At 56.6% G+C, this 26,891-nt stretch overlaps 2 protein-coding genes across 6 annotated transcripts in view; both read right to left on the bottom strand.

The window, feature by feature from the left end:
• Positions 1 to 3,913: 3,913 nt before the first annotated feature.
• Positions 3,914 to 5,938, bottom strand: MAFA (MAF bZIP transcription factor A). The gene has a single exon (XM_009474041.2). The coding sequence runs from the start codon at positions 5,139 to 5,141 to the stop codon at positions 4,275 to 4,277; it is 867 nt and encodes a 288-aa protein (XP_009472316.1). The 5' UTR covers positions 5,142 to 5,938; the 3' UTR covers positions 3,914 to 4,274.
• Positions 5,939 to 9,794: 3,856 nt separating this feature from the next.
• ZC3H3 (zinc finger CCCH-type containing 3) overlaps positions 9,795 to 26,891 on the bottom strand; it is a 181,431-nt gene continuing 164,334 nt past the window's right edge. For 2 of the 5 annotated variants that reach the window (XM_087737959.1, XM_087738025.1), the window contains exons 11-12: positions 26,498 to 26,673; positions 24,558 to 24,760 (exon numbers count right to left, since the gene is read on the bottom strand). In XM_087737959.1, coding sequence (XP_087594085.1) covers positions 24,693 to 24,760; positions 26,498 to 26,673 — 244 coding nt within the window. In that variant the 3' untranslated portion in view covers positions 24,558 to 24,692. Of the gene's footprint in view, positions 11,519 to 11,698; positions 11,780 to 15,859; positions 16,479 to 24,551; positions 24,761 to 26,497; positions 26,674 to 26,891 lie in introns of those variants that run through there. The other 3 variants (XR_015700085.1, XM_087737893.1, XM_087738096.1) reach the window with 3 other exon arrangements.

The raw sequence follows: 26,891 nt of genomic DNA, 5'->3' as shown, positions 1-26,891 counted from the left end.
TAAAAAGCTCTGCGGGAGCGGGGTACAGAGGGGACCGTGCACGAACCCCCGGGGCTTATCCCCATAACCCAGTCCCAAGAGCCAGCCACCCCTCGGTGCACCCTCCAGGGCTGGGGTGAGACCATGGGGCTGCTGCTTTCACCCCCCCACCCCAAGGCCAGGCTGGGGTGCAGGAGATGCCCAGGATGAGCGCAGGGGCTGCAGAGCATCACAAGATGGTGTGTGCGGTGGCCCGAGGTCCTGTAACCCCCAAAGAGCAGCAACCGCTTGAGGAAGGGGGCTCCAGCCCCAGGCAGAGATCGGGAGAAACAAGGAAAAAAAGCTTTCAAAAGAGGTCAGAGCCACCCAAAAATCCACACACCCTCCTGCAACACACATACGTGGCACCCCGCAAACATCCGCAGCCCTGCGGCGTGTTGGACGGGTGACACAGGCTGACATGCCACCCCATCCCACAACACCCCCCCAAAACATGTGCCAACACGCTCCGACCACGCACACACAGCCCCGTGACGCTGCACAAACCCCGGGTCCTGCAGCAAAGGGCAGCACATTGCAGCCACCCCAAAAGACGCTGCAAAACCAAGCAGGGACCCCCCAGAAACCATCCAGCCCCAGCAAGGAAACAACTCATAAACCGGCCCCATTGGGGCATAAATTGCTTTAGTTTTTATTATTTATTTACCAAACGGGAGCACGGCCAGATCCAGGACAGCCACCCCCAGGCAGCGCCGGGAGCCTGAGCAGCCCGGAGCAAGTCAGGGTGATGGGGATCACTGGGGGATCCCCGACTGCACCCCAACACTGCGAAGGGGCAGAAGGGTGAGATTCTGCCCCCCAAATCTCCCCAGGAGCTGCCGTGGGATGGGGTCCCCCACGGAGGACCACCGTTACCGGGTGGCAGTCACACCCCGTGCCCTGCTCCAGCTATTCCCCTGCTTGGGAGATTTCCAGGAGGTGCTGGGAAAAAAAATAAATCAGTAGGGAACAGCAAAATAAAATAAGATTTAAAAAAAATCACAGCAGTGCAAGGAGTTGGGGGTCACATCCCTGCTCCCCTGCCCAAAGCTGCCCTTGGAGGATCGGGGATGAAGGGGAAGGGGTAACACCACAATCACCAAAATAATCTGCTCCCGGGGCAGCAACATGGCGAGATCCAGGTTGCATCTTCCCCAGCTTGCTGCACCATGAAAAAAAAAAAAGAAATATAAATCAAAAAGGAGGGAGACAGAGGGGCAAAGCAGCGCTGGGCACCGAGGCAAGGGGGAAAATCAGGCGTCCTCAGCCCCAAACCGCTGCCTTCGCTCTGCCGAGGCGGAGGGGAAAGGCGTCACGGGGCAGGAGGCGATCGCCGCCGCCTCACGGGCATCGCAGAGCATCACGCTGGGGTGAGACCCCACAGGGCAGAGCTCCCCCAAACCCCCCCGCAGCCCCAAAGCCGGCTCTGTGCCTCCAGCCGACCCCACCGTGCCGGGGAAAAGGGGCACCAGCCCCTGGGGGACACACGGGATGTGCCCACAGGGAGCATGGACCACGGCAAGATCCGGGGGCGAGGAAATATATGGGGGGACCGAGGTCCCCAGCATGGTTTGGGGAAGGCGCTGGCCCCAAACCCCTTCTTCTCCTCCTCCAAGTCTCCTTATTTAGTCACGGAACGGGCGGCTGGGAGTGCTCTCCCAAAAAAACGTGCCAAGGAGGGGGATGTTGGGAGGAAAAGTTGGGGAGGAACTCACCAGGGAGCTGCGACTCACCCCCCAAAAAATACAGGGAGAGGTGGCGATAGCCTGCAAGAGGCCGTGCAGGCAACGGGATGGGTTATTTTTATTTAAAGCAGGGTTTACAAAGCTTTCCCAGCTTTAAATAAAAATAAGAATGGGGGGTGAACCCCCCTAAACCCCCCTTTCTGCCCAGCCCTGGTGCATCAGGCATGGGGCAAGGGTCCCGCCATGCATCCCAGCTCCCATCCCAAAAACTGAGCTGGATATCGAGCCGAGCTCGGGCTGCTTAAAAACCCTCTGGACACAAAATAAGACTCTAACAAGGCTGAAACAGCTGAAGAAAAGAGGGGGATGAGGTGTGGGGGTGCAGGGGAGGCAGAACCAGAGGGTCCTGGGGCCACACGCACCCCGCGAAGCCCGGGGACGGTCAGTCCCGGGGGGTTTGCATCAGCGCGGCGGTGATTTATGGAGCGCGGCAGGAGGAAATAACGCAGCAGCTCAGCGCACTGGGGCAGCTCCCGGCTGCGGCTGAGCCTGTGCAAAAATACAGGAGAAAAAAATATATATACACAAAAAATATATATAAAATACTCAGAAACATGTTGGACCAGGGACTGTGTTTAAGTGGCTCCGCTGAGCGCGGCACGGCTGGGGAAAACTGTGAACGGGGCAGCTTTGCTCGGGCTTCCCAGCGGCGCGGAGCAGAGCTGCGGGGGACGTACGTCCCTGCAAGCAGTCCCGAAAAACCCCAAAACATTTGTAAAAATACCAACCCTAAATGTTTCCTTTAGGGAAGGTGTGTGTTTGGTTGGTTTGGTTCCCCCCCCCCCCCCCCTTAATTAAAAACTCAAAAGGGAGAAGCCAAGAGGGGGAAGAAAAATCATTTATTACCGTTTAAAAATCAAGCTAGCGGCTCATCGGGGCGGTGTCGGACAAGCTGGGACCAAACTGGGTCCGGGCTGGGGTGAAGGTGACTTTTCGGCGACCGCGGGGACGAAGGTCTCCAGGGCGCTTTGGGGGGGAAAAAAAAAAAAAACAAACCCACAGTACCCAGGCTGGAAAAAAATAAAATAAAGGCAGGAAAAGTGAAAAGGCGGAGGTCGGTGGGGCTGAGCTGACGGTGGCCCCTGGCTCGCAAGCGATGGCCAACGTTGGCTTTCTCCCTGCGAGCCCCCCACGCCGCGACCCCTCGCTCGGGGAGGGTTTGGCACCGGTACCAGGATTCCAAGGGAAGCAGCAGCAAACCCCAAACGAAAAGGCGATGCTGCGGGACCCCCCGCTTGAGAGAAAACCCGACCCAGGCTCTAGTTGAATATAAGTTTTTATCTTGATGCAACATCGTTAAAACCGTCACAAATCGAAACAACAGGTCGTTAAAAACGCTCCGCACGATCAGTACCTAAAATGCACCAGGCTCCCAAGCTCGCTTTGTCCGCAAGACCCTTGTGTTTTCCCCAAGATTCATTTTTTTTTTATCGTTTTTCTTTTTTAAATAAGCAACTTGTTAAAAAAAAAAAAAAACAACAAACCCCGCTCCTCCGCGCAGGATCGGCCCCGCTTTCGCTCCAAGCACAATTGCACAAATTATTATTTTTTTTTTCTGCGCAAGAAATAATGTGCATTTTCTTTCTTTCAACATCGAGGTTAAAATAATATTCCATTTCCCGAGGGTTAATAAATAAATCTGGTGCATAGTGAGATAGCAGCCAACCGTTTGCAGTCCATATATTACTATATTGCCTTTCAGGTCACCCTAGAATTGTTACCTCTCCCCCCACACACTATTTTTAAGAGCATAGATAATTTTAAATCTCTATAAAACAGTATTATTTAACCCAATTGATTCCTGTATATAGTGCATTCGGCTTCTTCCCAACATCGGTAAATTAACTCGGATATTATTTGCATGCTATTACATACAAACTTTTAAGACTCGTGTATTTTTTTTTTTAATTTTCTAAAGGATTTTGGTTTTTTTTTTTTCTTTCGTAAATCACCAAGCAAAATATAGGCTCAAAAAAAAAAAAGGCAGAAAAAACCTAACTAATTTCTACATATTTACAAGGGTGAATAAGTTAAAGGTGGCTCAGGTTTGGCGGCCGGGAGGGGGCTGCGGGCGGCGGGGCCGGGCAGGGCGCAGCGCTGCCGGGGGCGTGTCCCCCCCCCCCCCCCCCCCCCCCCGGGATGCTCCGTGGGGTCCCCCCCGGGAAAAAAAAATCCAATGGGATGAGGGGTAAAACACGCCGGGGAAGGGGGGGAAGGCAGCTGGCTGGCGCTGCTGCCCCGGGGTGGGGGAGGCACGCCGTACACGTCCCGCATGCAGCCTGGCTCCAGGTCCACGCACCCCGCACCCCACTCGGGACCCCCCCCCCCCCCCGAGTCCCGACTGGGGGGTGGTGATGGTGGGGTGGGGGTTCAATTTCCCCCTCCCCAAAATTTCAAGGAGGGGAGGGAAATAATAATAATACTTTTTTTTATACAAGCAGAGGGTTTGCTCTCCCCACACGGAGGAGAAAAGGGGGGGGACCCCCCTCACCCCCCCACCCCCCCCGGGGCTCACATGAAGAAGTCGGCGGCGGGTTTAGGGGCAGCGGAGGGGGAGGGGTCCCTCGGGAAACCCCGGCCGGCTAACTTCTCGTATTTTTCTTTGTACAGATCCCTTTCCTTGGCCAAACGGGTCACCTCTTGCTTGAGTTGCTCCACCTGACTCTGGAGTTGACATTTTTCGTTCTCCAAGATGTGCCGCTGTTGGACCCGCTTGTACCGGCAGGATTGAGCGTAGCCTCGGTTCTTCAAGGTCCTCCTCTTCTGCTTGAGGCGGATCACCTCCTCCTTGCTGAAGCCCCTCAGCTGCCGGTTCAGCTCCCGTACCGACATACTCACCAACTGATCATCGGAGAATCGGTCCTCCAAGCGCAGGTGGTGATGATGATGATGGTGATGGCCGGGATGGTGATGGGCGGCCGGTGGAAGCTCCTCACCACCGAAAGGTTGAGGTCGGAAAGGCTCGTAACCTTGATGGTGATGATGATGATGGTGAGGGGCCCCGATCAACGCCTCCACCGCGTCCTCGGGTGTCAGGTTGAGAGCTTCGGGGTTGAGGTGATGCTGGTAACCCGACATCCAATACAGCTCCTCCAGCTGAGGTTTGGAGCCCAGGGAAGCGGCGGTGGTAGCTGGGGGCCCGGGAACCGGTTGCCCACCTGGACTGGGAGCGCAAAAACTGGGCGAGGAAGGCACGGAGGAGCAGGGCGTGCTGAGCGGGGTGGAGGAGAGGGAACCGGCGGGCAGACGGTGGCACAGCCGCTCCGCCTCCGCCGGCTCCTTCTTCACCTCGAACTTCATCAAGTCGAAATCGTTCACGTACTCGATGGCGAGGGGGCTGGTGGGCAGCTCCGCGCTCATGGCCAGCTCCGAGGCCATCTCAGTCCATGGAGGGAGCGGGGGGTGATCCCCCGGGCACCGTCGTTCACCGAGGGTTGGGGATCCCGAGGGCTCCGGGAGCTTCCTCCGATCGGGCTCCGGGGTTCTCTCTCCGCTGCAACCGGTTGCCCCCGACGGGGCTCCGCTCCCGGGTACGGCCGGGCTCCGGGAGCCTCCGAGGGGGCTTTTGGTGCGGGGTTCAGCCCGGCTCCGGGAGCCTCCGAGGGGCTTTTGGTGCGGGGTTCAGCCCGGCTCCGGGAGGCTCCGAGGGGGCTCCGCTGCGGGACGCAGCCGGGCACCGCTGCGGGGTTCAGCCGGGCTCCGGGAGGCTCCGAAGGGGCTCCGCTGCGGGCTGCGGCCGGGCGCCTCCACCGGGGCTTCGGTACGGGGCTCTGCTCCGCTCCGCAGCCGGGCTCCCTTTGCTGGATTCTCCACCGGGGCTCTGCACCGCGTTGCAGCCGGGCTCCGGGACCCCTCCGCCGGCTCGGCTGCTCTTTTCCCACCGCCGGTAAAGCGGAGCCCCGTCGGTCCGGGACCGGCCACTCTCCAGCAGGGCTCTGCGGCTCCTCGGGGCAGGCTCCGCCGCTGCCTGCAACCGTGCTCCCAATGGCGAAGAGAGCAGGCAGCGCCCTGCCCGCCCCTTCCTGCCTCCCCTGGCACCTGCCCCAGCCCCACCTCCCTGGGCTGCGAGCCTTCCCCTTGCCCTCCTCCTCCTCACCCCGGGCACGGCGCCCTGGGGGCGGGGGCCGCACCCCCTGCCTGCACCCTGCCCGCCCGCTGCCGGTGCTCGGCGCTGCCGCCGCCGCTGCCGGGCGGCTGAATGGAGCCCGCAGCCTTATATAGGGGTGGAAGGCGGCCTGGACCCGCCTCCCGGGGCGGGCTTAGTCGCTTTTAGCCTATCAGAGTGACGGTCGCCCGTTTTGATTTGCATATCCCCATGGCAACGCCCCGGGGTGGCTGTCAATCTCCGCGGGGAGAGGTCTCGGCGCTGCCCGTGCCCCGGGCATCCCCCCTGCATCCCCCGGGCATCCCCCTTCATCCCCCCTGCATCCCCCGGGCACCCCCCCTGCATCCTCCGGGCATCCCCCTTCATCCCCCCTGCATCCCCCGGGCACCCCCCCTGCATCCTCCGGGCATCCCCCCTGCATTCCCCCTGCATCCCCCGGGCACTCCCCCTGCATCCCCCCTGCATCCGCCGGGCATCCCCCCTGCATCCCCCCTGCATCCGCCGGGCGTTCCCCCTGCATCCCCCCTGCATCCCCCGGGCATCCCCCCTGCATCCCCCCTGCATCCCCCGGGCACCCCCCTGCATCCCCCGGGCATCCCCCCTTCACCCCCCTGCATCCCCCGGGCATCCCCCCTTCATCCCCCCTGCATCCCCCGGGCACCCCCCTTCACCCCCCTGCACCCCCCTGCATCCCCCGGGCACCCCCCTTCACCCCCCTGCACCCCCCTGCATCCCCCCTGCATCCCCCAGCCCCACCATGGGCCTTCACCCCCCACCCCAGCTGCCACCAACCGCCCCGGGCCCAAAGCAGCCTGAGCAAGGAGTGGCGAAAAAGAGAAAAAAAAAAAATTATCATTTCCTCCCAAAGAGATGGGAAAGACCCAAAACGGGGATTTTATTGATCCCAAACCAGGCGTCACGCCGCCTCGCTGAGCGACCTCACCCCTGTGGGTGCCAAGCCCCTTTCCCACCTCGGTTTTCCCAGGCGGGAGCAGCCCAGCATCCTTCCCGGAGCATGAGGAGGGCTCGCCATTCCTGCAAAAAGCCATATATATATATATATATATTTGTAGGGATTTTTTTGATGGTCCCGCAAGCCCTCGGTCGCTGGATTGCAGCTGGCTTCGTGCCGCAGGAGGTGACATTCGCGCCCGGCACGTGGCGAGGAGCGTCACCAGCTCGAGGACGAGGCCCGCCATCCCGGCGCATGGAAAAGGCATCACCGGCACCGAGCGGTAGCCGGTTGGGTGGCAATGGGGTGCTGAGCCCACCGCAGGATGAGGCCCTGGCCTCTGAGCCCTGCCACCTCGTGGCTGCTGCAGCTGCAGCACGGGAGGGACAAGGACATTTAGGGCGCCCAGGCGAGAGTCGGGGTTAACACCGGTGGGGTCATGGTCAGGGCCGGGAGGTCGGGGTTAGGACGGGGACAGGCACCAAGGCACACAGCACCCTGGTCCCAGCTGCAGGCACAACTGTTCTCCACGCCAAGGTGTCCGAGGGAAACTGAGGCACAGGCCAGTGGCCGTCGAGTTGTCCCACCTAACCCCAAGGGTGGACCCGTTTCATCCCACAGAGGTTATTGATACCCACCCACCACGTAGCGATCCCAGGATCATCCCCAGCGCCCTGCAGGATGAGGCCCAGACCCTCCTGCATCCCATCCCGGGCCGCATCCTGCCCCGCTGCACCCCCTGGGGGGATGACGGTCCCCTCGCCCAGCTGATGGCCGTCCCTGCTCGGGGACTTGGGGACAGGGGACACCGCCCTCCCCAGCTGCTAACTGACCAGTCAAAACCAGGGATTATTTGGGCCAAAGTAAGGCAAAAAAGCTGTTTTGGGGGGAAGAGAACCCTTTATCCCGCCACATCCCCAGCAATTAAAACCCCACATCATTCCTTTTACTGGAGCCGGTCTCCAGTTTGTTGTCCCCGTCCCCATCTTTCTCCTCCTACCAAGGTAAAATTGAGTCGGGGCAGACGGGGGGTTCGTCCCCCCGAGGGAGGGTCATGGATGCAAGCAGAGAAAACCCCAGCGACGCTGGAGGTTATCCCGTATTGGATAGCCTGGGACACTTATCCCGGATTGGAAAACCCAGCTTGGGCAGGGAATAATGGGAGCTCCCCCCCCCCCCCCAACCTGGGGGACAAAAGAGAAGGGGACAAAAAGGACGGCTCAATGTTTTCGCAACAAAAAACCCTTTTCGTGGGATGTTTTTAACCCGTTATTGTCTTAATTGTGTGATCCCGAAGGCAGCATCGGTGTCCCCGTGGAGTGGAACGACGGGGTCCCGCACCGGGAAAAGGGGGGGGGGGGGGTCCGGGATGCGGTGCCACCCCTGGCACCAACGTTCCTCCCCGGAGCCGCTCGCACCTTGGGGGCACCTGGCCCCCATCAGCAGCTGCCACCCACGATGGGACAGCAGCCACGAAGGGATTAGGAACGGGCCGGGCTCCAACGGGGCCGTCGCTTGCCCGCAACACCCCCCCTTGGGTATTTTTAGCGGGGTGGCCGGGTACAGTGACACGGCCGGGGGAGCGCGGCCGGGCCCCGTGGCATGTCCCCAGCCCTCCCCGCCACGCCAAACACCAGGGCCGGTCATCTAAGTTTACTCGCAGGCAGTCGAGTGACATAACCAGGTTGGTGGCCGCGGGATGGCGGTGGGATGGCGTCACCTTTTGCTTTTAGAGCGGGCAGCTCGTGTGCCTCTTTAACCCTTCGAGCGGGGCTGGGTGCCTGGGTGCCCGCCGTGGGGGCTGCCTCAGTTTCCCCAGTTGGTTGATGACGGGGTGATGGTGCCCAGCACCCAGTCTGGGCTGCTGCTGGCTTGGAGAGCCCTCGCGGGGACGTCACCCCATGGTGAGGGTGGTGTCCATCACGATACACCCCGTAAGCCGGTGGTACCATCTTGGTGATGCTCCACCAGCACCCGCAGCGCGAATCCAGCCGTTGCTGCGCGGAGAAGGGTCGGAAATGATTTTGGGAGGGGGAAAAAACCATGCAAAGGGGCTGATGCCCACGGTGCGACCAGCTACGGGCATCAAGGAGGAGGAGGAGGAGGGCAGGGGACAGCCACCCTGATGACAGGCAGAAAAGGGAGCCGGCGGGTGATGCTAGCCTGGCACCTGCTTCCCCGGCAGGGGACCAAGAGCTGTGCCAGCAGCACCCGCCGCAGGAGGGTTTTCCAGGAAATGTTTACGGTGCCCTCCAGAAACGCCGCTCCGTGCCACCCCTCCGGCCAAGGCACCCCCAGGGCACGTCCTTGCCAGGGGTTGGGGGGGCCCTGGGACAGCCCAGCCGCGCGCCCACCACCGCAGCATCCCCAGCTTCATGGTTGGATGGATAAACCCCTATCGGAGCCCATCACCGAGGCATCGTGGCTGCCGGCGGCAGAGGGGGGGAACCCACCGGGGCTCAGCGACACCTCTCCAGGGGCCGCGTTTATCCCTCCTTGGAAATTAATCACCCCCAAGCAGTGCTTTAACGACAGCCGGCAATAAATTACAATCCTCCCCGGGAAGGGAGCGGCAGCGGCGTCGGTGGGCGGCAGAGCTGCGGCTCGCAGCGAAGCTGCTCGTTGCCTCGCTTAATTAGTGCAGCACGAGCCTTAATCCCCGTTAGCTCCCGTCAGGGAGCCACGGGCAGCACCCAAGCTCCCGGCCACCATCACCCCGCACCGGCCATCCCTGGGGACCCGCAGCATCATCGCCGCCTCCGGGGTGATTTTTATTGAATTTTGTGGGTTTTTTTAGGAAACCACCACGTGAAGAATCATCCTTTCTGGGTAAGGGTGGGGAAAAGTTATAATAATTACAAACCCTAGAAGATTTGGGGAGCAGAGCAGCCCCTCCGCCAGCATTAGCAGCTCCTCAAGGGGGTTTTCGTGCAGTATCGCTGAAAAAAAAAAGAGCAAAGCCACGCTCCGACCAGGCGCCCCGGGGACCAAACTCTTTATTTACATATCAAAACACACAAGTTAATAAATGACATTGAATATCAACGGAGACGATGAAGATTTATTAAAAAACGGCTCGCTGTACACACACCGGGGTATGAGTGCAGCCCCGGCGGGGGGACCCGCTGGTCCTCGCAATGGCTGGGGGGATGCTGGGGACGCGGCCACCCCAAACTGGTCTCCGAGTGGTGCTAAACGCCCCCCCCCCAGTTGCTGGCTCAGCAGCAGGCAGCATCCTTAAAGAGGAGCCCAAGGAGGTGACAGGCTTCAGTGACATCGTGCCTTACGCCGTGCCCCGAGTCACCCGAGCCAGGCGATAAATCGCCCACCACGAGCCGGGCAGGGGGGAGCATCCCAGCTTGTAGATGTGGGGTGATCACAAGAGCCCTCCATGGGGGTCACCTGGGGAAGGGAAACCCCTGTGGGGACCCACGCCGCCCAGTTGGGGGGGGGGGGGAAGAAACCGCAGCCGTCAGCCCCTTGCCGGAGCCGCGGCACACCTGAGCCCACGGCATCGTGGTGGCTCCGTCGGCCACCCCAGCACCAAGCGCACCTGGGTGCTGGGTTCCCCAGGGAGCCCCAGCGTTCACCCACGTCCCTGCTGACGCCTTTTCCCTGCAGGGCTTTGCCTTAAGGTGCACGATAAGATGCAGTGGATGGGCAAATCCGGCCGCCCCACATGGCTGCCCCCGGCTCTCAGCACCTCTTGGCAAGGGGAGATCCTGCAGCTGTCCCCAAAATCGCATCCGTGGGGGGGAACAGCATCCACCACCCCAAAATCCCCTTGGAAATTGTACCCACAGATGCAAAAAGCCATTGCGCCAGCAGCTGCAGAACTGACAGTACTCGGCTCGGCACAACGCTCCCCACGCGCTTTGCTCCTGCCTGGATTTGGAGTGACCCCCAAAAAACCCCAAAAGAGGTGGTTTGGGTCTCCCAAGGGAGACCAAACTCCCGTTGGGATTGGGAGAGGTGGGGCTCGGGGTGCAATCGGCCATGGGAGATCCCGCCGTGCTGCAGGAGCGCTTCGGCGTGAGCTCAGCGCTGCTCCCAACGCACGTTTCCACTAGGGATGCTCTCGGCACACGGCTCCGCTCCAAGACATCTCCCAAAACCAAGGGGATGGAGCGGGATGGATGCGGGTGGGCTCTTGGCACAGAGAGACTGGGGCCGAGCCATGCCAGGGCTTTACGCCCCGTTATATCCCGGCACGGCGACTTGCGACCACCGGCCACGCTTGTCCCCAATATAGTGGCTGACCTGGATGAGGGCCCATCGGGTGATGGCATTAAGCTCCTCAGGTCCCCGTGTCACCTCGTGTCCGGGACAGCAGCAGAGCCGCAATCTGTGGGAGAACCGATGGGAATGGGAGCCTCTTCCCAGTCCCGCAAGCATCCAAGGAGCCTGGCGGCGGGGTTCGCCTTCAATAAACCAGCTGAAAAGATAATTTATTGGCAAATTAAAAGATTTCAAACAAAGCTACTTCCCTGTGGGAACGGGTGGTGCTTCCCCACGCTGCCACCCGGCTCCTTGCCAAAATGATGTCCCGGAAAAGCAAGGTGAGAAGGGGGTGCCGTGTCCGGCCGCGGCGTCCTGAGGTAGGTGCCAGGTCATGCCCGGCTCTGCGGTTCCTGAGCTGGTCGGCTGCGGCGGGGTCGGGTCTTGCTCATAGACGGGGCTTGATCTGCAGCCGTTTGCCTGGAGGGAGGAAAGGAAAAGGTGCTGGTGGGAGGTGGGTGAGACAAGTCTGGACACCCCTGGGCTTCTCCTTGCCCGGTTGCGGTGGATTAACGCACCGGAGATGGGCATGGGCACTGGGAATGCGGGTGGTCCTCTGCCCCGGCAGCATCCCACCCCGACAGCACCCATCGGCCTCACCTCTGCCACCCTCCTCCAGACGGGTGTTTTCGGAGTCCCGCGAGGATGCTGCCGGCAAAGTCCTCTTCCATTTGGTGCTGCCTGGGAGCAGAAAGGAAAAAAAGAGGAGAAAGTCATCAGGGTTGGCTTGGGTCGCCACGGAAATCCCTTGGGATGCGGGCGCAGGAGCATCCTGAGCTCCTCTCCTGCTCCCGCAGCTCCGTCACTTCGTGCTTTAACACGGGAAAAAGGGAGTAAAAGCTGCCCCAGAGGGCACGGTATCGCCAGCGAGAAGGAATAATTAGCGAGCAAACGGAGAAAAATACAGCAGTCCCTCAAATTGCATCCCACGCCTCCCATCCCGAAGCCTGCAGTGACGGCTGCGGCTCCCCCACCGCCCTGCCAGCCCGCTGGTGGGGACATGTGTGTCCCCACCGTGGTGCTCAGCCTGGCCTTGCTGCCCCGTGGCCCTTTCCCCAGCCTTTTGGTGCAGAGCTGGGCCCTTTGGGGTGAGGACGTGTCTCCCTGCGAGCCCAGAGGCGACGTCGCCCTTGGCCATGGCCAGGATGGAGCTGGCTGGTTCCCCAAATCCCCGAGCATCCTCAGCCCCCGCTGCAAGCGGCATGGGACGGAGGCACTGGCAGGTCCCTTCCCACCGCAGAGCAGCAAGTCGGCTGCAAAATCCCCAAGTTACAGGTGAAAAAGAAAAGAAAAAGTAGCCAAACCTTCAAATTGCAGCATCATGACCTGCTTTGGGGCTGGGCCGGAGCAGGCAAGAGCAGAGCACCGGCAAGCAAGAGGTTGACTCACGCTCAGTGCTCTGGCCAGGCCGGTGAAAGGTTTGGAGAACAAACCTTTCAGCTGCCCTCAGCATCCCTCCAAGATGCTCTGGGCGATGAATTCTGCTTGCTGGAGCACTGTGCCTCCCCCAGAGAGGGTCCCAGATGCTCCTATAAAGCCAAAACCCCATGAAAGGAGGTGACCTCTTTGCAGGATGAGTCCAGGCACATCCCACGGACCAAGGTGGACAGCGTGAAGTCCTCCTCTGTTTCAACCACGATGCTGGACATGCCTTTCTGCAGAGTTTCTCCTGCTTTCCCTCCCTGAAGGGTGCGGAGAGGTGGTTACAGGGTTTTCACTGCCAGAACAAGGGGTGGGCAGGAGCATGGTGGCCACTTGGGCAAGGAGAAGACACTGAGATGAATGCAGATGGGAAAAAGAGGAGGTTTCCCAGAAAACAGGACCCACAGCTTGTTGAGCGATAACGTTTAGTGGGAAAAGTCCCCTCTCACTTGGGATTACAGGAGGTGGAGAAGATCAAGGAGGAGCTGGAGGGGATCCAGCCCAAACCCCATCCAGATGCAGATGTTCTGGATGAGCAGCACATGATGCAAAAACCCAGCGGCGGTGCTCCCCGTTGCATCCCACTTCCCAACGATGATGCCCAAGGTGAAGGTGGGACCATGGGCACCTTCAAGCAGCCCTGAAAGCCTGAAGGAGAAGGTTTTGGGGCAGGGGAGGCCGAAGAGGTGAGGACCTCAAGCAGCATCCGACAACGGGGAGCCACCGAGAGTTTTTCTTTCCTTTTAAACTTGGGTAAACAAACTTGCTCGGAGTCTAAGCCGCCGTGGCAGTGATACATAGCTTTTGAGCTAATTTATGTAAAATAAAGAGGGCTCATTTAGCACCTTTCCACCCTTAATATAACACCCATACATCAGAGGGCTGCACGGCAGCCACGACGGCCTCGGCTATTAGTCACCGGCGACGCAGCCAAATTCGGCTTTGGGGAATGGCAATGCAGATGCCCATTGCACCCCGCTTGGCTTCTGACCACCCTCCTAATACCCCAAGTATCCCTTTTGCATCGAGTCAGATGATTTTCCCAGCCTGGAATTTCCAAATCTGGCCCCAGTTGTTGGAGTTAGGGTCCCATCAACCTCAAGGGGCCAAAAACCAGCATCTCCTCGTTCCTGCCCCGCCAGCGACTGCGGCTCCGGTCCAAGAAGAACGGTGGAAACGGCTCATTTCTCTGTAAGGAAACTTCATTAGCTAATATCCATGCAGCAGCACGAAACCCATGCTTTGCAGTTCAGAGCAAATATGATTACAGAAGTAGAAATATAGATTTCTTTTTTTGGGGAAGAAAAAAAAAAAAAAAGGTGATTTTTAAATCGACCGTAATTAGCTTCCCGACTTCGGTACGGGCTTGCACGGAGCCGAGATGCTTTCAGAGCATCCATGCCTGATTTCAAATGTATTTCTCAAAACATCGAGGAGGGTAAAAATGAAATAAAACCAAAATAGGCTGTAAAAGGACTAAACCGGTCCAGTTTCTCACCTCGGGTGGAGGGAGATGCTGCTCCTGGAAAGGATGGAGCAGTGGATGCTTCACCCCGCAGCCGGCGACAGGCAAACGCCGCATCCCAAAACGCCCTGCCACAAAAGCTGGGGGGGGGACAGACCTGGAGAAAATGGGGGTCTCGCTTAACCCACCCCGTCAAACGAAAATATATTTTCCGCTTTTGTGCATGGGAGATCCTGCAAATGGCGTGATCAATCTTGGGTCGCATCTCGCGCGCCTTCACTGTCTCCCCCCGCTTTCTCCTCTGCATTTCGGCAGCCACACAATCCATCTTCCAGGAACCAGGTATATAATTTCTAGTTAGCGAAAGCCGGGCTAAGAAACCCCTTTTTCATTACGATGATTGAACTGCTTCCAACGAGAGGAACCGGGGCTGGATCGCGAGCTCTCCATCGAAAGCCGGGTGGCTTTTGCTGAGCTTGTCAGCCTCGCTGGAGAATTAGGACTTCCAGCGCTCTTCCTCCTGATGAAAATCAACATTTATTTTGCCTAAGCCTAAGAAGGTGTCAGGCAGACGGAGAAACTTGCCACTCTTCGCGAGGAGAAGGGAGGGAAAAGAAGGAAATCTAATAGAAATATATTATCAAGTTCGAGGAGTGGACAGTGCAGTAAATCACGCTTCAGGTGGCACCATTACATTTTTCAATAAAACCTGGCCTTCCCCCAGACGCCGCCGAGCCGAGCGGCTCCAGCTGCACCCGACGGGAAAGTTAAAATAAAATTCGTTTCATCCAGATGCTGCTACAGGAGGATTTAAAGGGATTTAAAGGTGGGGAATCCCCTCAGATGGGGGATAAAAGGAGGTGGGTCAGGTCCTTGTCCCCAAAGCCTCTCCCTGCCCACCGCTCCTGACTGCTGAGGGTTTAAAAAAATGGCTTTTCTCCCCAAGCTGCGAGGGTGGGAGGCAGCTGGAAATGCCCCACATCACGGCTGGAAGATGCCCAAGCCCCAAAACCAGGGCATGCAGGGGAAGACGGCTCACTTGCAGCTTTCCCAACTCCACCATCCGACTATAAAAAGCTTTGCCGGAGGGAAAGCCGGTTATATTGATGTTTTCCTTTCCCAACCAACCTCCAGCCCGATGGGATGTTCGGTCTCCATCGCTCTCCCGATGCTGCCAAGGGGTTTCGTCCTCTCCCGCATCCAACCGGGCTTCAGGAAGGGGCTTCACACAGGGCACGGTACCCACAGCCACCTCGCTCCTCCCTGAGAGCTGATCCCATGTGAAATGGCCCCAAATCAAAAATATAATCCCGTTTCCCAAAGGAAAGCAGGCTGCAATTAGCAGGAGCTTTAACGGCCAGCCAGCCAACGCTCTGGCTGTTAATACAGCAAAGGGGATGCAAAAGTTTCCACCTGATGGCTCGGAGCACTGAGACACGTCCCAGCATCTCCCTGACGGATGCTCGATGTTTAACACCCACGAGGAGAAATCCCCCAAACTCCACGCACACTTTTTTTCCCCCATTCCCAAAGGAAAAATAACCCTTAACCCCTTCCCAGCCACTTCGGGGGAGCCCGGAGGCTGAATCTGCTTTGGAAATGGCTTTTCCTTTTGCAGCGAAAGAGCTCAGCTGAGTCAGCTCCCAGAGAAACTTATGCTGGGAGATGCCTTTTTTTAATAAATTAAAATTATTATTATTTTTTAATAAAGCCCAAGAACAAAAGGCGGGGTGGAAAGGCCAGCGGCAAAGGCTTAGCCCCAGAATTTTCCGCAAGTGATTTTTCACATGGAAAAAGCAGCTTGAGGGCTGGATCTCCTTGGCTCGATCCTGCACTAAATCCAGCCGGTGAGACAACCTGCCCCAAAAACTCACCCTGCCGCTCTTCCACCCAAACCTTCTGCCCCTCAGGTGAGGGAAACATCAAGGTTGGGATGTTGGGAGAAGCTTTGTCCAGAAGGAAAAATGCTCAAATGTTTTCTTGCTTCCTAACCGGGATGTTTGAAGCAGGGACGTGCTGGGGGAGATGTCCCACAACTACCAGGCAGTGTCCATCTCCTGCCATGCTTGCAGAGCAGGACATCTGTGTCGGGACGTCCTTTCCATGTGTCTTCTCCTTAATTCCTTCTTTTTGGAGGAAAAAAGCAACCAGCAAACCAGTCACGAGCTGCAGCGGTGGGAGAGGGGCTTCGCTGGGTTGCGGGCATGGCAGAGATGCTTTGCGGCCTGGTGGTACAGGTTGACATGGCCACGATGACGTACGGGGAACACCACGACTTATCTTTACTGGTGAGCTGAAGCCTATCCTGAAGAAGACAGGATTTCACCATCTCGGAGGGCTCTTCCATCTCCAGTTTTTAGGCCATTAAATAACTCGGGGGGGAACAACAGGGCTGCCACGTGGCAGTGGGCTGAGCAAGAGGGGTCTTCAGAAATCCTGAGCAAAGTCTAGAAGCCCTGGTCTCCAGACCCTCCATCACAGGCAGACAAGACCCTAAAAAATGGGTAAAAAATTAATATGGAAGAAGCAGATTTCAGTCCTGGCAAAGGAGTGAGACTTGGCAGACCTGAAAGTCGCCTGCAAATCGATATGGGAAGAGGATTGGAAACATGCAGGCGGCTCGGTCCAGGCAGAAAGTAAATCAGAGAAGAGTATTTTCGACGGCCTTTTGTGGGATAAGAAACCGATGATTCTGATTCAGAGCGAGAGCCCAATTAGAAAAAGTCACAGCACTCATCGGGTTTACTGGAAGTTTCAACTAAATTGGCCACTTGGCAATAAGGAAATTAAACGGCAGTGAAGTTTCTGACTTTTGGACCTTCTCAGAGCCACCAAGACACGAGGAGGTCCAACCCCAGCCTTCAACAACACCCGTGGTATCTGCAGCACCCCAAAGCCTGATGGTACCCCAAGCCTGATGGTGTCCTGAAGCAGGATCAGGGCTTTAGGAGGGGATGGAGATGGAGGGGATGAAGGGATGGAGGCAAGGGCTGCCAGATATAAGGCATCGCTGCAGAGGGAGGGGCAAGGTCCACCAGGGAGTACCCCCCTGGGGAGGTCCACCAGCGTGAGTACCAGCCCGTCTGTCTCTCCAGGCTGGGAAGGAAGCACCCATGGCCAAGAAGAAGATATCTGAAACCAGTATCCAGGATAGATGAAAGCAACCTAAGCCTCCCCCACCGCAGAGACCCCCACCGAACAGCCCCCAAACCCGTAAGGACCTGCTGACTCAGGAGGAGAAGATGCAATTGTTAACGACCCGAGCAGATCCGGCCCGTTAACAGGAAACCAATTAGACTGATACACGTTGTCCTGCGCAAGGGATGGGTGCAGCCCGCTACCTGCAGCTCGATAGATTTTTGCATTAGAAAAAGCAATTCTATTAGAGGTTTGTTAATTCAGTTATGAAAGAGTTTTGATGCTCTCTAATTAAACTCTCCCTGCGTGCCCGACGGAGCGTGCGTCGGCCGGGGGGCTGGCGAGGGAAGCATCCACCTGCAGCGGGATAACACGGCAAAGGCGAGGAGGAGATCAGGGTGAGCACAGGAGCCACCCATCACCACCTGCTAGGTGCATGGCTCATCCTCTCCGTTATAAGAAAGATCTGCCAAGTGCCAGAAGAGCTGGGAAGGTACCACCAAGGTCCACGCTGCCCTGGAGCCCTCCTGGCTGATGAGCCATGAGACAGGGAGGGTTCATGGGTACCTTCAGGAAGGAAGATGGAGATGTCCTGCTCCCTATCTGGACCCTGCTAATTTATCCTATGAGAGCAGAAGACCTCAGGGGAAGGCAGTGATGGGAAGGCTGATTTAAGGACAAGAAGGTACATCAAGCATGCTCGTAACTCCCTTTTCCTTTCCCTGCAGATTTCAGGGCTTGGTGTCCTGCTGCCCTTCCTCTCCTTAGCTTGTCCTTGTCCCCTTGGTATCATCTGCTGAGGATCTAGGAGGTCCTGTAACTCCCATGGGCTCTCACCATGACCACCAAAGTGCCTCCACCTGCTCCTGCCATCTCCTACCTTCCTCCTAAGAGGTTCTGCCAAGGGACAAGTCCCCAGCCACATGTCCTTGACTTCTCAGTCTCTTCTCAGAGACGTGTTGAGCTGGACCTTATTGTTTAGGCATGTCCTCTTGTGCCTAAACTCATCCCTGGCTCTCCTCCAGCCCTCCCAGATGCTTCTACCCTGCAGCTCCTTGAGCCACCCACAAATGACCAATAAAGCTTCACAGCTCTTGCTAATTAGGAGAATACGGCAAATGGGGAAACTGAGGCATGCAGAGGTCAAACGCCATTATCCTGCTAAAAGCCCTGTTCCTGCATAAAGATTTCAGTTGTTGCTCTTGCCTGCAGAGGCTAAAATTACTGTGACCGAAGATTTCAGATGATCTGTAACCATCTCCCAGCAGTCTGACCCGCCCCAGGGACCCATGAGGGGACCAGGAGCAGCCCTGCGGAGTCCCCTGGCTCTCCGCAAGCGAAAGGCCACATGGGAATAACCCGAGGCAAAGCAGCCCTCAGCCCATTGGCCTCCTCACTCTTCCCAGCCTGGTGGGTGACCAAGCCAGGCACACATCGCAGCGGCCCTGAGATGTCACGAACCACCTCATCGTCCACTCTCCCACAGCCCTTATTAGATGGTCGACTGATCTGGCTCCAAAGCTTGATGAGTTTCTTGCTGCTGTGAGCACCCAGGAGGTGTGGAGCAAACAGGGTTACGGCAGAGTCAAGGAGTTATTGCCACCCTGTGGGTGATGCACCAAGACCTTCAAGCAGGTTCCTCAAAAGTTGGGAGGCCCAGGAAAGAGCTTCTCCAGCACCTAGGCCAGACTCTGGGGAAGAGAGGTCCTTTCCAGCGACCAGCTTTCCAAGAGAGGCCTAACAACAATTGGCCATAACGCCCCCACCACCAATGGGGGAGACCCACCAGGACCCTGCTCGGAAAGGAGGTGCTGGCAATGACAAGTCAATGGAGGAAACCTGGAGGAGGAATATATAGAGGAGGAGAAGAAAGGCTGGGAAGACTGTGTGGGACAGAACAGCTGCCCTCAGCCAAGTTGTGGTAGATCCTGAGGCCATGGAGGTGGCCCCACCTGAACAAGAGGCCATGGATGTGGTCCCACCCAAAGAAGAAGCCATAGAGGTGGACCAGCTGCAGGTGCAGCCATTGGCCCATGACTTCATCATGGCCCAGGTCTTTTCCAAAAAGAGGCAACGAGCCCCACCAGGAAGGCCAAGACCCCTGCTCCCCACCAGCCAGGACTTAAGATGCTCAGATAAGTCCAAGGTAGCTCAGATGTCTCTTGAGGGTAACTGGGATGGAAGAGATGGAACGAGGGGGTTTCTGTCTGGAGAAGAGAAGACTAATGGGGAACTGTTATCTTCGACTGTGCTCAAATAATCGCTGTCTTCAGTTGCCTAAAGGTGACTGAAGATGGAGCCGGACTCTCCATGGAGGTGCACAAGGGAAAATGGATCAATAAAAGAAAACCATATAAAAAATTGTTCCCCTGGATAAACAAAAGGCTTCAGATTTATCACGAAGAAGTCTGAGTTCAGCACTGAGGTCTGCACTAAATGCTTCATTAGCAGTGCTTTTCAGGATTGGGCTAATTTGGTAGCGCTGTGAAAATATCCAACACTTGCGAGACCACACCTGGAGCTCTGCCGGCTCCCCAGTATAGAAGGACATGGACATACTGGAGTGAGTTCAGTGGAGGCCACCAAGATGGTCGGGGTTGGAGCACAGGATGTACGAGGAGATGTTTGTGACCATACAGAGAAATCAGTTCCCTGTATTTTATCCACAAAAACATTTCCTCCATGACCCTACTAAGAGGAGCAAACTGCACTGTCCCACTGGGGTCAAAGCTGACAGTAGATGCTGACTCCTGTTATCCCAGGACAATCCCCTGTCCTGGGTTTGGCTGGGATGGAGTTAATTTTCTTCACAGTAGCTACTACGGGGTTATGGTTTGGATTTGTGCTGGAAACAGTGTTGATAACACAGGGGTGTTTCTGTTATTGCTGAGCAGCGCTGACACAGAGTCCAGGCCTTTTCTGCTTCTCACCCCACCCCACCAGTGAGGAGGCTGGGGGTGCACAAGGAGTTGGGAGGGGACGCGGCTGGGACAGCTGACCCCAACTGACCAAAGGGCTATCCCACACTGTATGACGTCATGCTCAGCATATAAAGCTGGGGGAAGAAGAAGGAAAGCGAGGATGTTCGGAGTGATGCCGTTTGTCTTCCCTAGTAACCACAACACGTGATGGAGCCCTGCTCTCCTGGAGATGGCTGAGCACCTGCCTGCCGATGGGAAGGAGCGAATGAATTCCTTGTTTTGCTTTGCTTGCGTGTGTGGCTTTTGCTTTACCTATTACACTGTCTTCATCTCAACCCACGAGGATTTATTTTTTTAACTTTTACTCTTCTGCTTCTCTCCCTCACCTCACTGCAGGGGAGTGAGCGAGCGGCTGGGTGGTGCTGAGTTGCCGGCTGGGGTTAAACCACGACACCCCCTTGTATCTTAGCCCTCCACCCCCAACCATGAAGATGCTCTCTGGAAGGCTCCAGGGCATCTTCTGCCGGCAGCTTACACCGATCAAAAGGGTTGGTGGCCTCACCTGGCTGCCAAAATAAGTTTTGGATCAAAGAGCTGGTGTCAGAAGCAGCGTTGGAGACACCACGGGACCCTTGGCACAGCCAAGGAGGACCGGCCGCTTCCACGTAAAGGGATTAATTTCTTAAATTCTTAAGGAGCTGGGGACCAGGATCTGGCACCAAGGGGTTGCCCATCCCTGCAGTCGGTGCCCCGCTGGGGGTGGCTCTCAAGCACTGGTCCAGCCCAGCGGAGAAGGGGGGAAATTTGCATTTCCAAAGTTATTCCTCCAGAAGTGAAAGCTGTAAACAAACCCAGAAGCGCTGCACCTCCACGAATTCCTCCAAAGCCAAAGCGTTTGAGCGTGCTCAGCGGAGCCGTTAAAAAAGACTGTAGCGAGCATCTTCCATTAACGTTACGACCGTGAAATATGACAATAAAATGATAGCCGTATGGTCGCAAATTTGCAGCCCGCCGAGTTGCTAGGGGTTTATCGTCACTCAAACGTGCAGAGAGCTGTAAAATGTTTACAGAAAGGGTCGTTTGCAGCTATAAAATCCTCTTTTCTCTCCTAAACAAGGCTGAGTGGAGCCATTTACAAACCCCTGAATGTTCATCGGGGGAGAGGGGAACATCTGTTCTCTCCAGGAGTTTTCAGTGATCTTCTCGAACAAATTAACTAAAATGGGTGCTTTCTAATTAAATTAGCACTCGATTGGAATGGTTTGCATTGGTGCGCTTGCTTACAATTAGCGCGGGGAGGCCAGTTAGGCTCCAGCGCAGGCTATTTAACTGGAAGGTGAAATATGGAAAAGCCCATTACCTGGAAACTGGTGTCGGAGGGGTAGGGGAGCCCGCGTTCCCTCCAGCTCTGCCCTCACGGGTGGAGAACACAAGGAGGTGAAGGATGGGATGCCACCAAGCCCACCCTTCCTAGCTGGGATGCTCGGCTGGAAGCCGTTTGCTCTCCCCATGTCGTACAAATGGGCTTTTTGGAGGATGTTCAGAAAGCACCAGCGCCCTCAAATTACTCCTCCGACCCCGAATTACAATTGCAGGTTGGGAACCCTCCCCACGGGAGGATGACAGCGGGTTCCGCTCCACGCACGCAGACCACATCACTCCTTTCCAGTCCCCTTTTTCTATATCCCAAGGCCAGAGGCTGCAGACCCCCAACGAGACCCCGCAAACTGATGCTGTTGCCCACACGGGTCCTTAAAGATCATCTCCAAACCCCCGCTCCATCCCTCCCGCACGCGGCGCCGGCATTTTTCTTCGTTCCCCCTGCGTTTACCAGTATTAAAAGCGCCTTTTCTCAAATTGTGACTGTTTAACCAAGCAATTCAGCTCACTCTGTAATAATAATCTGTCCTCCTCCTTATTTACTGCCCCACCAATTTGTGTGTCATCTTCAGGCTTTACAAGCAGAAACCGAATATTATCCTTGGTACAAAGGCTGCAGCGGGGAAGGCGCAGACCCTCAAACCCCATTGCAGACACCAGCTACTACCTACAACTACGCAAGGACTCATCCTGACCACCCGCTTAGCTCACAACAGCACCTTAAGCTCACAAGCACCAGTTTTGGCTTTAAAGATGATTTGGCCACCATGAAGCATTTGGTCCTTTCGCAGCCTCTTCGGATGATGGCTCGTTAGTGGCCAAGGCTCCTCTTCTCCCCTTAGGTTATGGGGGTCCCCAGCTGCTGCTGTGTCCCCAAGCCCCTTCATTTGTGTGTGGAGATGAGACTTCAAATTACCGAGCGCATCCCAGCACCGAGTACGGGCAAACCCAGGCACCGAACAGCGCCCGGACTCACCGCGTGCAATCGCTGCATCCGTTTGGCATGGAAACTGCTTCATCATCAGCTGATTTTACAGCCATCTGCAATTCCTGCCCGGTTTTCCTTTCCTACGGACCCTCCAGCATCCGCTTTCCAAACACCACGTGTTCCCCGAGGCAAAGGCAAAGGAGCACGGAGGGATGCGGACCCCAACCCCGTACCCATCAGCTCCCCGCAGCCTTCCTCCCGACATCCCTGGGCTGAAGCAGCTCCTTCTACTCATCCTCCCACCCAAAACACCCGGAATTCATCCTCCCCTGAACATGCAAACCGGAGTTAAGAGGAAAAGGATGCCAGGATGATGCCTCTGCCTTCTCGACCGAGTTACTCTAGGCTGCCAAGTGCAATCCAGGGCGTTTTGACAGCGTTCTTATCCGCGGATTAATTGCTCCGTCTTCATCGCAGAGATAAAAAAACCCGATTAAGCCGCTGCTTCCCCAGCCCCGCCGCCAAGATCAAAAGGGAGTTGAACCAGGGCCAAGGAGAGGGAAGGAGGGAGGCATGTGGGGGAAGAAATCCCTGGAAAGGGAAGCCGAGTGCTCCGAGAGGAGCTTTCCCAGCCGGAACGGTCCCTCGCTGTCTCCGCCGCACCGTGGTTTGACAGCGCACGCGCTCACCTATGACTTCAGGAATACGTTGCTAATCCTGGGAATTTTCTTCCCGACAGCATTAAGGCATCTCAGCCCTCCCCGGCTCGAAGGACTTCGTGGTCAAGCCAGGCAAAGCCTTGCAGATCCTCAGCACCCACTTACAGGTGACTGGGCAAACGCCCCAGCCCGGCTTTCGGTGCTGAATTCATCCCTTCTCCCAGTGGGATCCTGCTCCGGCGGCACACTGGGTCAGAGGAGGCACGGGATTGAAGACAAGGAGGGATGCTCCAACCCTTCGGTTCATACTGAGCCACATCTTGTGCCAGCCGAGCTGGCGGTGGGGATTTCACCATTACTGCCACAAAATATTTTGATTTCTGAGCCAGACGCTGTCTCCCTTTCTGCGACGGCGCTCAGGAGATGCAGCTGCTGCACATCCCGCCAGCGAAGGACGGGAGATGAAAAGGAGAGCGTGGAGCATCATCTGGTTAAAAAACTCCCACCCGGCGCTGGGAAGGACGGGGCACGATCTCTGCCTCACCATCTCCATCACCTCTGCTCCTGCGGATGCATCCCCAGACTGCCCCAAAATCCCGTCCCTTCCCACAGAGCTGCTGGGGATTAAGAGATTTTCCAGTGTAGGAGCTGAATTAGGAGAGGAGGAACCAAGGAAAAATGTTGGAGAAGCAGAAATGCAGCTAACCTCCACCACGAGCCGCTTTGCAGAGAAACAAAGACGTTTCTTCTCACCGCTTCAACACTTTTCCCCTGCTTTTTTTTTTCCCCAGTCAGTTCACTTTCAAACAGTTGAAACATTTCCCTGAACTTTTCCAAAAATCAAAAAAATGTCGAGGCAGAAGCTGTTTTTTCTCACGTGTCGGAGTTCGTAAGAAGTTTTGCTCATCCTAAAACCGCAGTTTCCAAAAATTTTACTGATTTCCAAAGCCTCTTCCCTCACCTTTTAATAAAAGAGCCAAGCAGATCGTCTCAGACTAACACAGCTCTTCCCTCGAACTTGCAATCTGCGAACACCCCATCCCACCTCCCACCAGGGATGTTTTTATTTCAAAGCTTCGAAGCTATTTCACACCGGGAAGCATGTCCCATGGATGGTCCAGAGGTCCTGAGATGGTCCAGAGGTCCTTCTGCGCGTCCAGTGACGAGGCACAGCATCACCGCATCCCTCTGAGACACTCTCCTACCAAGGACCGCTGCGGCTCCATCATAAGGATGAGACTGGATTCATCATCGGATAATTTATAGGATAAGGAAGAAGGAGCCGATGAGAAAAGATGGGGACAAAATCCCACTGCATGGTTTCGGGAGCAGAGCCAGGGGCTCGTGCCCCTGCGTGACCAGAGATGCAAATCCCAGTTACCATCCCAGTTTGAGCTCCCAGCGTAACTGGTTTGGCAACTCATGAGAAACACCAATCCCACCAAAACCTATGGAGAGCAGCCCAGGAATGACTCTCCCACTCAGTGAATCGGAGCAGCTCGGAGCACACGTGAGCAAAAGCAAAGCAAGTGCTTCCTACCTGGCTCGTCCTCCAACTCCTCCTCCTCCTCCTCCACGTTGCAGCCCTGGTCACCGGGGGATGCTGGGGACTGGAGGGAGATGAAGGACGGCAGCTTTTGCAGCCAGCTGGTTGGCGAGGTACGCGCCTCTTTCCAAAACTTCACCTCTTGCTCCGCGCTGGAGGGTCCAGGCATTTCCCCATCATCATGGAGCGGAGCTGGATCATTCCTGTAGGAGGCACATGGGAAAAATAATAAGGAAAAATAAAAACAATCCCACTTGGCAATGCTGGGTACGGCATCACATGCAATGGAGGAGGCTGGGGTGAACCCCCAGAGCTGCACACGGAGGCTCTCCGAGCTCCATCCCAGGCTGCTCCGTGTCTCCGATTTCCTGGGATCCAGCTCGGATTCAGTTGGAGTTTCTCACTCCCCAGCTGGATTCCCTGCCCTGCGCTTCCCTGCAGCTCTCGGATGCTCGCGGAGGTGCTGGGTTCTCCTTCGGGTGCCGGCTGGGCAGAGCAAGCGGAGGAGAGGGGAGATGGAGGGGGTAGGGAGCAGGGATGGCTCGGTGATGCCCCGCTGGGCTTGGCTCAGCCCCAGCCCTGCCGTCCTCCTCCGAGCCCAGCTAACGTGACACTTCAGCTCCTTCGACATCGCGATGGTGGTGCCAATAAAGGAAAAAAAAAAAACAAACCGAGCAGCTTCCAAGCTCTGGCGTGTTCCCTTCCCCGTGGAGGATGCCAGGAGCCGGCCCCGGGACGGGAGCAGGGTGCCTCCCCGCCGCCCAGCCCTGTGCTCATGCCTCCTTACCTAATAAGAGCAAGGAGCTATTTTACACCTCATTCACACCGGGGACGTGAGCTGGGTGTCATTCCAAGGCTCTTCCGTCACTCAGGATAAGGTCGGAGAGCCTGCTGAGTGCTCATCCCCCCTCTGCTACCTTACAAGGCAGGGTCAGGACGAGGCCCAGGGCCGGGCAAGAGCACGGACCAGACTGGCACAGCTCCCAGGTCCCCCCATTTCCATCCCACCTCCATCCCCACGTCCCGCTGCAAAGAGCCATGGAGGAGCCGAGCATCCAAGCCGGTATTTTCTCCTCCCGCTAACCAGGATTTTTAGATTTTTGGCTTTTAAAGCCAAATTTCAATTTGGTTTTAATTTTAATTACGTTGGGATGTAGTCATTTTGCAGGCAGGGCTTGGGGATGAGGGCAGAGAAAAGCAAGGATGTGCCAAGCTCAAGAAGATCTGTCTCCCTGCAGGGATGAGGACCAACGTGTCCATCAGCCTGCGGGCTCCGTCCCAGCACCCAAAAGCATCAGAGAGAGCTAAGAGAGCTTGCAAGGATTAACCAAGAAACCAGCCCAGCATCAAAAGGTTTCACAAAGCCTTTTGTATCTCCACATCCAACTCCATCTCTCCTTCTTCAGGCACTGAGTCCAGCCCCAAGGGCGAGCTCCTTCATGCCGTGCCGAGGGCTCAGCTCTGCTCTCCACCACGGAGGTGAGGAAGAGAGAAGAAGAGGGATGATGGCTTCCAGTTTCCCACAGAGCTATGGATACGCTGTACACACTTTTAGTGGTGGAGTCTCCATCAGGGCTCCTCCATCTCCCAGGAGGAATGTCTACAAAAGCCTCAGAGATACCTGGAGGTGCTGAAGCCCTGGGCAGCACATTTCTAAGGGTGAAGATACCCACGCTCCAACAGCACACATCGGGTACCAAGATGCGAGCTATCCTCTCTTTCCTCTCCATCAGCTCTGCCTGGAGACCTCTCCTTCGAGCATGGACCCTGCCCAAGCCTATTGCCCGTGGTGGCTCTACCAAGAAGGCACCGCAGCAACCCACATCTTAAAATAAACCAGCACACAGATGGATACACATCTGAAAGAGGAAACATCCAGAGCAGGCTGGGAAGAAAACTGTTTAAGAGCAGCAAAGTGAGTTTCTTCTCCTCTTTCCTACCTGCCCGTCTCCTCCGAGACCCGTCTCCACTTGGAGGGGGGGTCACCGCGGTCCCCATCTTCAGCCTCTCTTGGGTGGCGCTTCTTCTGTGGGTGCAGCAGCTTGCACCGGGCACCCCTGGGGCAGACGCCTTTCTTGGCGAAGTCGGGGCAAACCAGCGTGTGTTTCTTCTTGCACTACGAGGGAAAAAGAGAGCAACGTTGGGAAAGGCAGAGAAAGTCTCGCGGGGAGCACAGGTTCCCAGAGCTGGGCTCCTTCAGGTGGCACCAACACGATGCTAAAGGAAGAGAAGGATGTGTTGGTGCTTCCTTCTCCATATTAAAATACTATTCCATGCCAAAATACTATTAAAAATAATACTCTCCTCTGGGAGACCCTACACACTCACCCAAAG

The sequence above is a fragment of the Nipponia nippon genome, unplaced genomic scaffold, assembly GCF_047370975.1.
Source record: "Nipponia nippon isolate SJK-2023a ecotype South Korea unplaced genomic scaffold, ASM4737097v1 scaffold_1, whole genome shotgun sequence".
NCBI classification, from domain to species: Eukaryota; Metazoa; Chordata; class Aves; order Pelecaniformes; family Threskiornithidae; genus Nipponia; species Nipponia nippon.
This window is presented reverse-complemented; position numbering and strand designations above follow the sequence as displayed.

Excerpts from the sequence above, each read along its gene's own strand:
- MAFA (XM_009474041.2), bottom strand. The coding sequence starts at position 5,141 with ATGGCCTCGGAGCTGGCCATGAGCGCGGAGCTGCCCACCAGCCCCCTC.